This window comes from Barbus barbus (genome assembly GCF_936440315.1).
Source record: "Barbus barbus genome assembly, chromosome: 2".
Taxonomy (NCBI): Eukaryota; Metazoa; Chordata; class Actinopteri; order Cypriniformes; family Cyprinidae; genus Barbus; species Barbus barbus.
In genome coordinates this window covers 12,349,298-12,365,503 of record NC_136730.1, presented here as the reverse complement: position 1 = coordinate 12,365,503, position 16,206 = coordinate 12,349,298, and the positions used below count along the sequence as shown (strand labels likewise).

General features: G+C 42.6%; 1 protein-coding gene across 1 annotated transcript in view; it reads left to right on the top strand.

Annotated features, from left to right (window-relative positions):
* LOC306888058 (cell migration-inducing and hyaluronan-binding protein-like) overlaps window positions 1-16,206 on the top strand; it is a 145,890-nt gene that overhangs the window by 63,682 nt on the left and 66,002 nt on the right. Inside the window, exons 6-8 of the mRNA XM_079446179.1 lie at window positions 3,091-3,270; window positions 6,036-6,106; window positions 6,222-6,317. Coding sequence (XP_079302305.1) covers window positions 3,091-3,270; window positions 6,036-6,106; window positions 6,222-6,317 — 347 coding nt within the window. The remainder of the gene's footprint in view (window positions 1-3,090; window positions 3,271-6,035; window positions 6,107-6,221; window positions 6,318-16,206) is intronic.

Sequence of the window (16,206 nt, the reverse complement as noted above, 5' to 3'; positions counted from 1 at the left end):
TATCTAGTAGACAGCAATCCTTGTGAGTGAGAAGTCTGGTGTGGAGGCTGGATCTGGAACTGATATCTGTCCAGGTTATCTGTCTTCACGAACTGTCCTGAAATACAATTCAAACAAACAATGTAGTGTGAGGCTCTTGTGAATGCTCATTTTGGCATCAATGGTGAAGAGTACAGAAAACGGACTGAAATTCAGTCTTTGGTGAATAGTCTTCAAGAGTGCAAATAAGATTTTCAGTTTTAAGTAATTTTAAGGTTCATGTAAGGTTTCCACAAGCAACAAAGTTTGCTTGAACAAAAACTTCACAACATTTAAAGTTTGGAAAATAATATACATGCAGACCGTTACAGTTTAAAGTGAGGTACGTTCACAGTCCAGACAGCAACATAGTGTGCGGGCCGTATTTGGGCCGACACTGCTTGCTGTCTGGGCTCTGGTTCTGTCTTACCGTTATTCATTTTAATTTCAAATAACTTTTTTATTATCATCTGTCTTTTTTCGAAATTATGATGGGCCCTCTGTAGGTTGTGGTGTATGTAGGGGTATGGCAGTGCAGAGTTAAACGAGATGGCCTTGTAGGACATACAGGAAATATTTGATATTTATTTGATATATTTTATTGAATGTTTGATAAACTTTTGAATGTTTGAGGTTTTACTTACTAGTCAGATGGTTCATGGCGCTTTGGAGATGTTCTTCGACAAGAGACCCGTCCCAGCTCTGCAGCACGGTCATTAGCATGGAAGAATATAGGAACAATATGTCACATAGCCAACAAACTGTAGTATACAATGTCAGGTTTATTAGACATAAACAAACTACAGCAAAATTGAAATGCAGAAAAGATAAATAATAATAATAATAATAATATACAACAAATCTTAAGATATCATTATTCATATTTTTAGGTTTTACAGATGCATGATGATATAGTTACTATATTCTGAAATATGTTATTTAATAAGATTTCTCAGATCACCTGTGTTTCCTGTATCTCATGCCAGCAGATCCCATTACAAATCTTCTTGTAACTTCCCGTTTTAGGGGTTTCTTTTCTGACGCTCCTGAAATCACAGTACAATTTATCAATATTTGTTTGCAATTAAAGTTAAAAACGTGTTTGAAATAGTTTCAGCCCATGTAAATGACGTCATTGATTGAGCCCACAGTGCAGACTTTTAGTTGAAATTAATTAGCTTAGTGACTTCCTTTTATCTAGACAAAGTACCAGCAAAACATTTACAAAACTATCAAAGCCGCTCATCTACACATAAAATGTGCTTAAAATCTCAAACGTTCATTAATAAGAGCTCAAATCTATAGTTAGCTTACCTCTAATAGTTAGCCTCTAGCTAGTTAACAGTTGTGATGCTAACGGTCTTTTTGAAGACACTAAACCACTCCTGTAAATAAAGATTCGACAAAAACGTGTCAGTTACAGTTACTTTGTCTATCATGGCCTCCTAATAATCCCCATACACTTAATTGGCTCAATGACACTCTCCTCTCCACCTGTAGCTGGTGTGTGGTGAGCGCACTGGCGCCGTTGTGCTGTGGCTGCCGTCGCATCATCCAAGTGGATGCTGCACACTGGTGGTGGTTGAGGAGAGACCCCCCCCCCCCCCCCCCCCCCCCCCACATGATTGTAAAGCGCTTTGGGTGTACAGCAATACACAATAAAGCGCTATATAAATGCATCATTCATTCATTCATGTAAGAAAGTGTCAGGAACGGTTGTATGTATTATTTGTGTAACTTTAGGGACTAAACTTACCTGAAAGCAGTGAAAACAGCAGAGAGACAGTCTCTTGCTACTTGTCAGATAGTGAGTTGACGCCGTTACCATGGTAACCTCCTCCACTCCAGTATAAATACATTTGAATGTTCAACACGCGCGCCCATTGGCCCTGTCCACACGAACGCGGTTATTTTCAAACCGCAGGTTTTTACTCGCGGTTTGGCCGTTCGTCCTCACGCAAACCCTGCACCAAGTCACTGATACACAACATTTTGAAAGCTCCTGCCAGGGTGAAGATTTTTTTGGCTTGTGATGTCGGAGCCTGTGCTGTTATCTCCGCCTACTGGAAACGTTTTCATGCTTCTGATTGGCCAGCATGGCCTAAAACACAAAGTTACGTATTTACATAAATAGTACATAAAAGTCAAATAAAGTGTCCTGAAACTTCATCATGTGTTGTTTAAGTGGATATAATTAGGCCTACATCTAACTGTAAATTGAATGAGAATTTGAAAGCAGTGAATGCAAAACATTGTTTGAAGTCAGTTGTATAAAACAACAGGATATACTATTCCATAATATAAGATATGAGGCATGAATATAATTTCACATGTAAACACATAATCTTACAATATGAGCTTCATGTTATGCATTTTAAAAATATATTTTCAATATGTAGTTCAATATATTTAACAGTGTTTCACATATATGCAAATATATTACCTTTCTTTATGGGAAAACATTGGGATTTTAGTAAAAAATATTTGAAATGGATTTTATATGTGGGTCAAGATCGGCCATACTTATGTGGCCCACATATCTATATTTGACATCTGGGTCAAATACTACATTTGACATCTGGCCCATGTCTTGTGTGCCGTCTTAAACCCGATACCACCTCTGCCAAACCTGGGCCATATTTGGCCCACATACTGTATGCCAGTGCCGGATGAATGCCAGCCATGCCAGATGCAGGCCAAATCTGGGCCAAGTTTGTTTGCTGACTGGGACATTTCTTGCTCTTAAACATCATTCCTAATTATGGCAGGCTTGCTTCTTGACAGATTAAAGCTTGTTACTTTGTTACTAACTGATGGTTTTAATGTACGGTTGGAATTAAAACAGTAATTACAAATCGACTGTCAAAACAAACAGCGCTTCCAAGTTGGCATAATCGCAGGCGATTGATCTACGACTATTTTTTATCACAGAAATGAGCTTCTGTTATTGAATCACAGCCTTCAGAAAAATCATTCATACTCGGTATGCTTACTGGCTCCTGTAACATTCCTTGACTGGTCTATGATTAATCTCCGTGACCCACTTTTACATGTGTGTGTGTGTGTGTGTAGGTTTGACACATATAGGAGCAAGGACGAGAGCAGACGACTGGCCCAGTATGTAGACGAGGTGGAAACTGGGCAGATCTTGGCCATGGTGGTTAATGACGAAGGATCTAACAACCTGGAGGATCTGGCTAAAAAGGCTCTGACTAAGCTGGGTAGCCAACACTTCCATCGACTTGGATTCAGGTACTATGACCAGTTTCCAACTTTGCAATAGTTGCTTATCCATGACCAGTCTGGAATTTGCTTTAGCATTAGTTGAGAATTGGACACTGAATTTAGAGCAATTTGGTCCAGTCAGGTATCAGCTTGGCTGCGTTTACATTTTTCTCCTTGCATCGCTGCTGTTCTGAAACCAGTGAAATATATTTCTTGAAATAGCATCTAAATAAGTGGCAAACCTTGTTCCTGTCGTTCTACCTTCCTGCACACAACTCTAATAGAGCTTACAAACTAGAGGAAACTTTTATGGCGCGTTTGATGGAAATGTATAAAATATGCCTCAAGGGTCTGGGAAAAAAAAAAAAATAATACTTGTATAGCACCTCTTCTGCCTTCATACATAAAATGCAACTCAAAGTGCTTGACAGACTGGAATTTAAAAGGGGGTAATACAAAAAGAAAGCATAAAAATACAAAGCAAGCCAGTTTGAAATCATTGGCTGCAATTTATTCTGTTGCACAAAGGATTGTGTGATATTATAGCCTAAAAAGCATGCAGATGCACATTATGGAAATCTACCAATCTAAGTATACAATCTAATTCTAATCGCATACTATTTAGGATGGATAATAATGAAATTGGGATGCAGGGCATGATTGGCTGGTTCAGGTGTGTTTGATTAGAGTTGGAACTGAATTTTGCGGGATGTCCATCTCCAGGAACAGGGTTTGGGAAGCCCTTTCAGTTTATGGAATATAAATTGCATGAATTTATGAAGTCATTACTAGGAAATTACTAGAACGAATCCTAGAACGTTGCAAATGGACTGCAGATCGTTATGAATTAGGAATGAAAAATCACAGACTTTAATTTATAGCTGCATGCTCTCTCTGAACATCACCAATTGTCTCATTTAATTTTTCTTTCTCTTATGGGATTTTAGCAGAGACAAAGCTGATATTTGAATGAAACCGAAACCTCCATTAGGTCTCCTAAACTATGAAACATCAACCTCTGAGTGATTTATTTTCTTCTCAGCATTGGATAGGAAATGCTGCGGCTTGTGTGAATGTAATTGTTGTTTACATGAGTGAAGCTTGGCTGTGAGAACATTATCAGCATAGCTGTGACAGATAACAACTTTGGAGTAATTCAAATGTTTAATGAAACACTAAGCTACAATCCAGAATCTGTGCAAAATGTGATGCCTGGGAAAGTCATTTGCTCCTAAACTTTACAATCGCTCACATTTAAATAATTCCACATAATGACTTATGTTTCCCACACACAAATCCAACCACATCAGGAAAAAATAGCTCAGCTCAGATGACTTTTAAGGATGGGACAATGTATATATTTATATTTCAACTCAGAATGGTTATGTTCACAATGCTGTTGAATGTGCCTACTTGATTTTGTATTCAGGCAGATTTCATGAATTTCTAACTCTAACTCAAAAGTTCATACTTGCTTCCTTAGATGTGAAAATGATGGAGGCCAGTGAGAATGGCCAGTGGCACAATGGCAGGTTTATTTTCTAAGTGCCTTCCTATAAAGCTATAAAGAGTATCTTTCAAAAATTCACTGCCACTTATATGGCAAACTTGCAATTGCGGTGATTAGTTGAATGTCCTGTATGCAGCAGGCGGTTGGTGAATAGAGCGGCTGGATGTGAGTCATAGCAACACAAAAGCACACGTTAAGCATGTTTAGTTTGCATACTTTTACAAAGTATTCTGACTTTAGTCCTCATTATTAGTTTCTGTTTAAAAGAAAAAAAAATACATTTATTGATAACATATATTTTAAAATTAATTAAACTTTAAATTTAGGGTCCAATTATCACTGTTAACTAGTTGCTTATTAGCATGCATATTACTAGCATACTGGCTGTTTATTGGTATTTATCAATCACATATTAATACCTCATTCTGCATGACCATATTCCCAAACTTAACAACCTAACTATTAATAAGCAGCAAATTATGAGTTTATTGAGGCAAAAGTTATAGTTAATAATTAGTTACTAGTGAGAATTGTTCTCCAAATAAAGTGTGACCAAACAATTTTTCATTTGCCTGCCTTGGAAGAAAGAGTAAAGTACATGGTAACAATTTACATTAAGGTTTTATTTGTTAACATTAGCTAAATACACTACATATAGCTAACATGGACTAACAAGTTAATATTAATTCCAATATTTTACTAATGCATTATTAAAACCGGTCATTTTTTTGTTCATTGATTGATTGATTTACTTTTTACTATTTATTTTTTCAGTTTTAGTTAACGATAAAACTCCTGGCATTTACGGTTTCAGACCACTAATATGGGTCACATTTAAAAGGTCATGTTAACAAACTCACAAAGCAGAATCTATCTAAACAAAAAGTTGGACTTAGACTTTTGGCTTCTGAGAAAAAGAATTTCCTTCCGAAATATGTACATGGTCACATGTGGTGGACGTCACGCTCCTGCTGGACAGATGGAGAAGCGACACCTCTTTGGTCTGTCAGTCTGGTCTAGCTGAAGAAAATTGTCCTGATGATGGTGTCAGTCAGGCTGCTTCTCTCAGAGAGGAGCAGGGGCTGTTGGGAAACTCTAGCGTTGTAATTACCAAGTCTTCTCTGAGAAGCGCGAGCCGCCAATCACACCTTAAGTCAACATCATTTACAGCAGTGAAAGTCAGAATGTTTGTCAAGGAGGGACAACTTATTCATGGCCAAATCTTCTGACTTATTTGTCCCTCACACACCTTGCTCTCTCTCCTGTGTGTGTTTCTCTGCAGGCATCCATGGAGTTTTATTACAGTCAAAGGGGACGCGTCCTCAGCAGTCGAGGATCATGCCGTCTATCAGGGTGAGCCTCTTTTGCCCACTTGTTTGCCCAGCAATGGAAAGCAAACAGCAGCTCGAAAAGGAAATATCTTGAAGAGGAGCTGATGCTGGAGTTTTATGTGTGTTTGTGTGTTCAGGAACCAAGGCTTCGTCTGAGGCCAGGAACTCTCGAGTGTTTCACTCAGGTTACGGAGAGCATTTCACCATCACCACCATCAGTCAGTGGGTTCAAGGTACAAACACGCCTCACCACTTCCACTAAACACACACAATCATGACTCATTTTCAGGTTCGGCTTGGTTTATGTTGGTATCTAGCTGGTGGACCAGCAAAACTTATTGGAATAGTTCAGTCCATTTTTTTTTCATTTACTCACTCTGATGGTGTATTCTTTCTTCTGTGGCACACAACAGCAGAAGTTTAGCAGAATAGGGGCTGTTAACTTTCAAAATAGACAAAAACCTGCATTTATCTATGAACAATACTTTTATAAAGTAAGGATGCATTAAATCGATCAAACATGACAGTAAAGACATTTATAATGTTACAAAAAATATTTATTTTCATATAAATACTGTTATTTTGAACTTTTTCCACAAAAATGTTCGTTTTCATATGTATACATGTTTATAATATATTTTTCATTCATATAATATTGAAATATATTCTATTTTATTATATAAGAAATAAATATATGAATTTATTGAAATCACATTTATATTCGAATAATAAAGAGAGAGTATAATGCATATATTTTCTTTCATATTGCATTAAAATATATTATTATTAACATTATATTTAAATTCAATTCATCAATATATATCAAAATATTTTAGTTTATTATATAAAAAATAAATATAATATGTACATTTATTTAAATGATCAATTCATATATATAATTTCATACATTGAAACATATTTTATTACAAATAAACATGTAAATGTATTAAAATTATATTATTTTTTTTATTCTATTAAATGAAAATACAAAAATATAATACATGCATTTATTACAAATATTTTTATATAGTTTATATAGAATAAATAAAAATAACAGTGTAGGGGCAGCATAATATAGACTGTTAGGCTCTGAAATGGACAAAAAGCACCATGGAAGTAACAGATCAAAATGTCACAAAGTGATCACATGACTTCAGAAGACTTGTTCCATCATTTACTGAATTTTAAAAAGATTGACTGATATTTTCCATCACGTTGACACTTATCTGTCAAAAGACCAAGGGAATTTTGATTTCTCAGTTCACAACCCCTTTAAATACATATAGACTACTTTTCAGATATTTTAAAAATAAATCATTCAGCAAGGATGCATTAAATTGATCAAAAGTGACAGTAAAGACTTTTAGAATGTTACAAAAGATTTATATTTCAAATAAATTCTGAACATTCTATTCAAAGAATCCTGAAAATCAATGTGTCACTGTTTCCACAAAAAATATGAAGCAGCACAGCTGTTTTCAAGATTGATAATAATCAGAAATGTCTCGTGAGCAGCAAATCAGCATTTCTGAATGATTTCTGAAGGATCATGTGACACTGAAAATTCAGGAATAACTTGGACGAGTGTCACGATACAGGCTAGGAGACATAGAGGTATGTTGAGGCGGGAGCAGGACTGGGATACAGGGAACACCTCCATGGCAGATCCGGGGACTCGGGAGGCCATGGTGGCTCGGGGAGCTTGGGCGGCCATGGCGGGTCCGCCTCCGAGACCTCCAGCCCGGCTTCTACGGCAGGAGCCCTACTACCCCCCCCCCCCCCCCCCCCCCCAAAAAGAAATCCTTGGGGGAAGTAGGGGCTTGATCCGGCTGGCCTTTAGGAAGCATGGGCTCTTGGGGGCGCTCTGGAAGCGTGGGCTCTTTGGGACGCTCTGGAAGCGCGGACTCTTGGGGGCACTCGGGCAGCGCGGACTCTTGGGGGACTGGCCCTGGAGAGGCGGGCACTGGAGGGATTGGCCCTGGAGAGGCGGGCACTGGAGGGCGCTGTCTAGGAGCGGGCACAGGTTTGAAGGGAGCTGCGACCGGCGGGCTTGCCATACTCTCTGTCGGCAGGCTGGGGTTGGCTGCAAACGGAGGCGGGCTTGCATTGGCCATGGACCGGTGACTTGCGTTGGCCGCGGGCGCCGAACTTGCGTTGGCCGCGAACGGTGGCGGGCTTGCGTTGGCCACGGGCAGTGAACTTGCATGGGCCACAAACGGTGGTAGGCTTGACTTCGGAGCCGCAGACGGCGGCAGACATGGGAGAGCTGCGGACAGAGGCACTGCTTTCCCTGCGGATGGCGGTGTGAATTTCCCCACGGACGGCGGGCTTGGAAGGGCCGTGGACGGCGGCGTATAATTCCCTGCGAACGGCGGGCGTGTGTAGGCCGCGAATGGTGGCATTCCCCGCGGACAGCGGGCTTGGGAGAGCCACGGACGGCGGCGTACATGATTTCGGAGCGACGGACAGCGGTGGGCTTGACTACGGAGTCGCAGACGGTGGCGGGCTTGACTTCGGAGCCGCGGATGGCAACGGACGAGGGAGAGCCGCAGACGGCGGCATTTCTTTTCTTGCGGACGGCGGGCTAGAGACAGCGGTGGCAGACCTGCTTGACTGGGCAATGGCGGACTCAGGAAGAGCTTCCTCTACAGTATACGGTGAACCACACAATCTCAGGATATAATCAAGAAATTTTTGAAAAGAACCTGGAGTGGTACTTGCTGGAACTTGCTGATACAGGTGTTCATCCAAGAAAACGGTTTTTAGTATGTCATCGTTCCACGGGACTTGATGTGAGAGCTCGAGGAACTCCCCCACATAGTCCTCAATCGGACAGCCATCCTGAAAGCAGGAGAGAATTAGAGTTGCAGGATCTTGAGGGGTGAGGAAAATGCCCACTGTGTCAGGCAAATGTCCTGGTCCGGTCTTCTGTCACGATACAGGCTAGGAGACACAGAGGTATGTGGTCAAACAAGGGTATTTATTTGAAAGAGTTCTTCTGACGTCAGCGAGTTCACGGATGTAGCATTAAGCTTTGTAAACACGCTAACCGAGCAAGCTACAGAAACAATAACTATAAGGACATTCTCCAGTCAGAAACCGTGGGTGGACAGAACAATCCGTGCCGCGGTTAACACACGCACTGCCGCTTACAATGAGGCTCTTCTGTCTGGGAATACGAGCGAGTACAAAGCATCGTGCTATGCTCTCCGACGCGCAGTAAGAGCCGCCAAACACAGATACAGAGAGAGAATTGAGTCTCATTTCCAGCTCAACGACTCTCAACGGATGTGGCAGGGACTGAGGACCATCTGTGACTTCGGAAACAAATCCTCCGCGGAGGTGAGAGCAGATCCGTTGCTGGCCGACGAGTTAAACATCTTCTACGGCCGCTTCGATGGCAACGGCGGCGGCGCGTCTCTGCCGACCAGCGCGTCAGGAAGCAGTAGGCAGAGCAGTGATGATCCTGTAATCACCGTGTCGGAGGATGAGGTTCGGAGGGCGCTAAAGAGAGTGAACGTCAGGAAAGCAGCCGGACCTGATGGGATAACCGGCCGTGTTCTGAGGTCCTGCGCCGATCAGCTCGCTGGTTTGTTCACTTCCATCTTTAATGAGTCCCTTGCTACCTCCGTGGTTCCCACTTCATTCAAAAAATCCATTATTATCCCTGTGCCAAAGAACAATAAACCCTCTTGCCTGAATGACTATCGCCCAGTTGCCCTCACATCTATAGTCATGAAGCTTTTTGAGAGACTTGTAAAGAGCCACATTTGCTCCTCCATACCTGATACTCTGGACCCTCTTCAGTTTGCCTATCGCCCAAACAGATCCACGGACGATGCCATTTCTCACGTTCTCCACTCTTCCCTCACACACATGGACAGCAACAATGGGAATTATGTAAGGCTGCTATTCATTGACTATAGCTCAGCTTTCAACACTATAGTCCCCATCAAGCTGGCATCTAAACTCACAGACCTCGGCCTAAACTCCTCACTCTGTGACTGGATTCAAGACTTCCTCACCGGCAGACCTCAAGTGGTGAAAGTTGGCCAGTTCACCTCAAACTCCATCACTCTGAACATAGGAGCCCCACAGGGCTGTGTCCTGAGTCCCCTGCTCTACTCTCTCTACACGCATGACTGCGTGTCCTCTCACAGCTCCACATCTATTGTCAAATTCGCTGATGATACTGTGGTTCTGGGCCTCATCTCCAACAACGATGAGACCGCATACTTGGATGAGGTAGAGAGTCTCACATCATGGTGCCAGGACAACTGTCTCTCTCTGAATGTGAGCAAAACTAAAGAGCTGATCATGGACTTTAGGAAGAGACAGCAGCAGCCCTACACTCCTCTTATGATCAGTGGGACCCCTGTGGAGAGGGTGAATAACTTCAAGTACCTCGGTGTAAACATCTCCGAGAACCTGACTTGGACTACACACATCCAAACACAGGTTAAGAAAGCCAGGCAAAGACTGTACCATCTGCGTCAGCTGAGGAAATTCAGGGTCTCACCAGCAATCCTGAAAACTTTCTATTCAGGGACCATAGAAAGTGTATTGACTCAGTGCATCTCAGTGTGGTATGGAAACAGCTCCAATCAGGACTGCAAAGCACTACAGAGAGTTGTGCGCTTAGCTGAGCGCATCTCAGGGTCTGCTCTCCCCTCTCTGCAGGACATCTACCTCAAACGCTGCAAAAATAGCTGTTAAAATCTTCAAGGACTCAAATCACCCCGCTAACCGACTATTCACTTTGCTTCCTTCTGGTAAGCGCTTCCGTAGCCTGATGGCAAAAACTGAGAGACTTAGGAGGAGCTTCTTCCCCCAGGCCATCAGGCTCCTAAACTCTAACTCTGTGTCATAACATCACTTGACTCCATGTAAATATCACCATATCAATAAGCTATTCATAATTTTTCTCCATGTAAATATCAGATATCAATAAGCTATTCATAATTTTTCTCTACCTCATATTGCTGCTATTTAAATACCCTGTACAACTTTTTTGCACATTATTTTTGCACATTCCTCTTATTACTATTTAAGTCAACAACATACTGACCTGCACATTTATATTTATATTTTTTATCTTATCTTTTATTTTATTTTATTTTATTTTATTCTTTTATTTTATTTTTTCTACTTTTCTTCTTCTTAATATTTGTATTCTTTATAATTGCACTGTCCTTGGAGCGGACCTGACCTAAATTTCACTGCTGGTTATACTCTGTATAATTGTGTATGTGACAAATAAAAACTCTTGAATCTTGAATCTCTTGAATCTTGAGTAACCAGGAGGAACGAGATGTCACGGTACGCCCCGGGTAAAGGCGTGAACAGACGTAGACAGGGTCCAAATGCAGGTAAGGTATTTATTAATATAAATAAAGGCCAACACGGCACAACAAACACTTCAAAACAATGGTAGACGACATGGCAAGACAAATAATGAACCCAGACAGAGTAGTGGGAGAGGGGATACTAAATAGTCAGAGACAAATGGGAAACAGCTGTGGGTGTCATGATGATGCGGCAGGTGTGTGTTATGTGGCAGGTGTAAGTGATATGGGAGATGAGTCCGAGAGAACGGGAGATGGCGGCCTCCTGTGGCGCCAGGGAGGAGTGCAGGACCCGGACTCGTGACACTACCCCTCCCTAAAGGAACGGCTTCCAGACGTTCCATCAACCGCAAAAGTCTGGAGGGAGGTGGAACAGGGGGATGGTGAAACAGGGGGAGGGATGGCGGGCCAGGTCCGTGTAGAGGTAGAGGGCCTGGAGACAGAGGCCGAGCAGGAGACCGGGGCGGATTCGGAGGGTTGGACCAGGGAGACTCCAGCCAGACAGGAACTCCAGCGAACGGCCAGGGTAGGACCGGAGGAACAAACCAGGCAGGCACCGCCGCCTCGGGAGCGCTGAGAGCGAGACCAGCTGTCTCGGGAGCTTCGTGAGCGAACGCCACGCTCTCGGGAGGAACGGGAGCGATCACAGCGGTCTCGGGAGTTTCGTGAGCGAACGCCGCACTCTCGGGAGGTACGGAAGCGAGCACAGCTGTCTCGGGAGGAACGTGAGCGAGCACAGCTGTCTCGGGAGCTTCGTAAGCGAACGCCGCGCTCTCGGGAGGAACGGGAGCGAGCACAGCTGTCTCGGGAGCTTCGTGAGCGAACGCCGCGCTCTCGGGAGGGTCTGAAGTGAGCTCCGCTGCCTCGGGGATAACATCAGCGGGCGCTGCCGCTTTGAAGAAGCCTGAAGTGAGCTCCGCTGCCTCGGGGACAACATCAGCGGGCGCCGCCGCTTTGAAGAAGCCTGAAGTGAGCTCCGCTGCCTCGGAGACAACATCAGCGGGCGCCGCCGCTTTGAAGAAGCCTGAAGTGAGCTCCGCTGCCTCGGGGACAACATCAGCGGGCGCCGCCGCTTTGAAGAAGCCTGAAGTGAGCTCCGCTGCCTCGGAGACAACATCAGCGGGCGCCGCCGCTTTGAAGAAGCCTGAAGTGAGCTCCGCTGCCTCGGGGACAACATCAGCGGGCGCCGCCGCTTTGAAGAAGCCTGAAGTGAGCTCCGCTGCCTCGGAGACAACATCAGCGGGCGCCGCCGCTTTGAAGAAGCCTGAAGTGAGCTCCGCTGCCTCGGGGACAACATCAGCGGGCGCCGCCGCTTTGAAGAAGCCTGAAGTGAGCTCCGCTGCCTCGGGGACAACATCAGCGGGCGTCGCCGCTTTGAAGAGGCCTGAAGTGAGCTCCGCTGCCTCGGGGACAACATCCACGGGCGCCGCCGCTAACTCTACCCTGAGGCCCGAGCCGCTCATCCACAGAGCCAAGTTAATGTAACTCTCCAGCGACTCCTCGGGGTCCCAGTAGGGCATCAGGGTCTTGAAGGGCTCGGCCAGGCCTCCGTGAAAGAAGACCATGAGGCAGGTCTTCTCCAACGCCATCTGCCGAGCCAATCCTCTGAAGTCCCTGACGTAATCGTCAATGCTCCGGTCTCCCTGGCGGATGCCAAGCAACCTTCCTGCTGGACCCATGACAGCTGGGTTCATTCTGTCACGGTACGCCCCGGGTAAAGGCGTGAACAGACGTAGACAGGGTCCAAATGCAGGTAAGGTATTTATTAATATAAATAAAGGCCAACACGGCACAACAAACACTTCAAAACAATGGTAGACGACATGGCAAGACAAATAATGAACCCAGACAGAGTAGTGGGAGAGGGGATACTAAATAGTCAGAGACAAATGGGAAACAGCTGTGGGTGTCATGATGATGCGGCAGGTGTGTGTTATGTGGCAGGTGTAAGTGATATGGGAGATGAGTCCGAGAGAACGGGAGATGGCGGCCTCCTGTGGCGCCAGGGAGGAGTGCAGGACCCGGACTCGTGACACGAGAGGTGAGTGAAGCACAACGTGACAAGGTCCTGATGGCTTAGCTTGCAGTGACTGACTGTGATCTCTTGCAGGAGTCCGGGGAGCGGTGGAGAAACTGGAACTTCTGAGGTAAGGAAACACACAGGTAAGTACAAAGGGGTCTGGCTTGGTTCAGGTATGTGAACGGTAGAACAGACGAGGAGGGAGTGTTAAGAGAGAGCAGATATAGATGGGCTTGATGAGGTGCAGCAGGTGTGAGGAATCAGAAGGCAGGTGATGAGCAACAACAAGGAGATCGTGAACAGGTGAGTGTGGAGACTGGGCTGGAGACTCCCTGACAACGAGACAGCAGCTGGTAAGGACTCATCCTTGCAAATCTTAATTAATTTCACAAGAATCTTGTTATAACTGTATAGCATTCAGTTTTCTAAAAAAGATATAGTACAAAATACAAGCAGATTAAATAACACTAAAATGAACCTTGAAGAGATGTGTAAATGATGTTAATCAGTGATCCAACATGCTATATTTGGTTCCCCTCCACCTCGCATTTCTCGATCTCCCTAAGAATCTCTCCTGATATCCCACAGTCCTCGGCGCGCTGTTAGCTAATATCCGTGTGGCGTCTGTCTGTCCGCCCTCGAGTCCCAGCAGCTTAATTACCCAGCCCGGCACTTACACCTGTACATCCTCAACCATCGCCTAAATCACACAGTTGCACAGAATATCCCCATTCTGAAGATGCCATCTGTTTGTTCATCACCAAAGTGATAATTTAGTTAACAAGTGTGCAAGATCTTATTATGGGCAGAGAATGAACTCATTTAGATGTAGAATTAAAGTCCTGCCGTATGATTACAGCGCACAGAGGGGGAAAAGTGGGCGAAATTTATTCTGGAATTCTGGGAACAAGTCTGGGCCCATGAAATACTTTTAGCTTTGAGGACATTGATATGCTGCACTCCTGAGAGTTACATTTTATTGGATATACACTACTGTTTAAACGTTTGGGGCCAGCAAGATTTGTTAATGTTTATGAAAATTGTGGGGTTTATGTATGTAATAGGCTTCTTAAATAATATTTATAATAATAAATGTTTTTGTAAGAAGTCTGTTACGCTCACCATGGCTGTTTATTTGATCAAAAATACAGCAGAAACTGAAATATTTTGAAATATTATTACAATGTTATATAACTGTTTTCTTTGTGAATATATTTTAAAATGTAATTTTTTCCTGTGATGCAAAGCTGTATTTTCAGCATCATTACTCCAGTCTTCAGTGTCACATGATCCTTCAGAAATCATTCTAATATACTGATTTGCAGCTCAAGAAATATTTCTGATTATTATCAATGTTGAAAACAGTGGAAAACAGTCCTCATGATTTTTTTTTTAGGATTCTTTGATGAGTAGAAAGTTTAAAAACATTTATTTAAATGAGAAATCTCTTGTAACGTTATAAATGTCTTTACCTTCAGTTTTGATCATTTTAATACATTCTTGCAGAATTAATGCTACTGGCTTTTCACAAGCCTTTTGCACCAGCTTCCTGTTTTAACAGCTGCTGTATATGTAGCAACCATATACTGTTGTATATGGTTGCTACATATAATACCATAAAAATCATTATATAGATATTATTTATTTATGTACATAAATACAGATTTTGTTATGGGGATATTATATATGTTATAACCATATATGTGACCCTGGACCACAAAAGTCTTAAGTGCCAATTTTTTTGAAATTGAGATTTATACATCACCCGAAAGCTGAATATGGTTTGTTAGGATCAAACAATATTTGGCCGAGATACAACTATTTGAAAATCTGGAATTTGAGGGTGCATCTAAATCTAAAAAAGATAAAAAATCTAAATATTGAGAAAATCGCCTTTAAATTTGTCCAAATGAAGTTCTTAGCAATGCATATTACTAATCAAAAATGATGTTTTGATATATTTACAGTAAGAAATTTACAAAATATCTTCATGAAACATGATCTTTACTTAATGTCCTAATTATTTTTGTCATAAAAGAAAAATCAATAATTTTGACCCATACAATGTATTTTTGGCTATTGCTACAAATATACCGCAGCGACCTAAGACTGGTTTTGTGCTCCAGGGTCACATATATTCAGAGAATGTGCATACTATGAAAATTCTAGGTAACATATCAATATCACTCCTTTCCCTGTGAATAAGATTAATCAGATTAATATATTAAGTCATTAATATTTTGCCCCATTTTTTTTTGTTTCTATGCTAACAACTTGTTTCGTCAACTTCCAAGAATACCACAGCATATTGGCCTTAAAGCTAATAGGCATGACCTAAAACCCATATAAACATGTGCATTACACATTTTAAGTAACAGTACAGTGCAACCCTAAGCATGGGAGTGATTTTGCAAGTAGTGGTTCACTTAATATACAACACACACTACAATATGCCACCAGTTCACTTCCCACATGTTCATATACAGGGTAAATTATCCACCACACTCTTGGAGTGGCTTCTGAGAGCTCTTTTGCATTGAAGGGCTCTTTTTAATTTGTCGTAGCTCCTAATCATTTTCAAGTATCCCCCGAACAGCGCGAACACTTGAGATTTGTGCCCTGATCGCAGCGGAGAGTGAAGGATGAACATCTTTTCGATTGCATGGCAGAGTTGTCTTTTTATTTTGTTTGGTTTAATTTGAATGCAATGCAACAAAAGTTGGCTGAATTCCCTGTGGGTCTGGCAATGCAGACGGC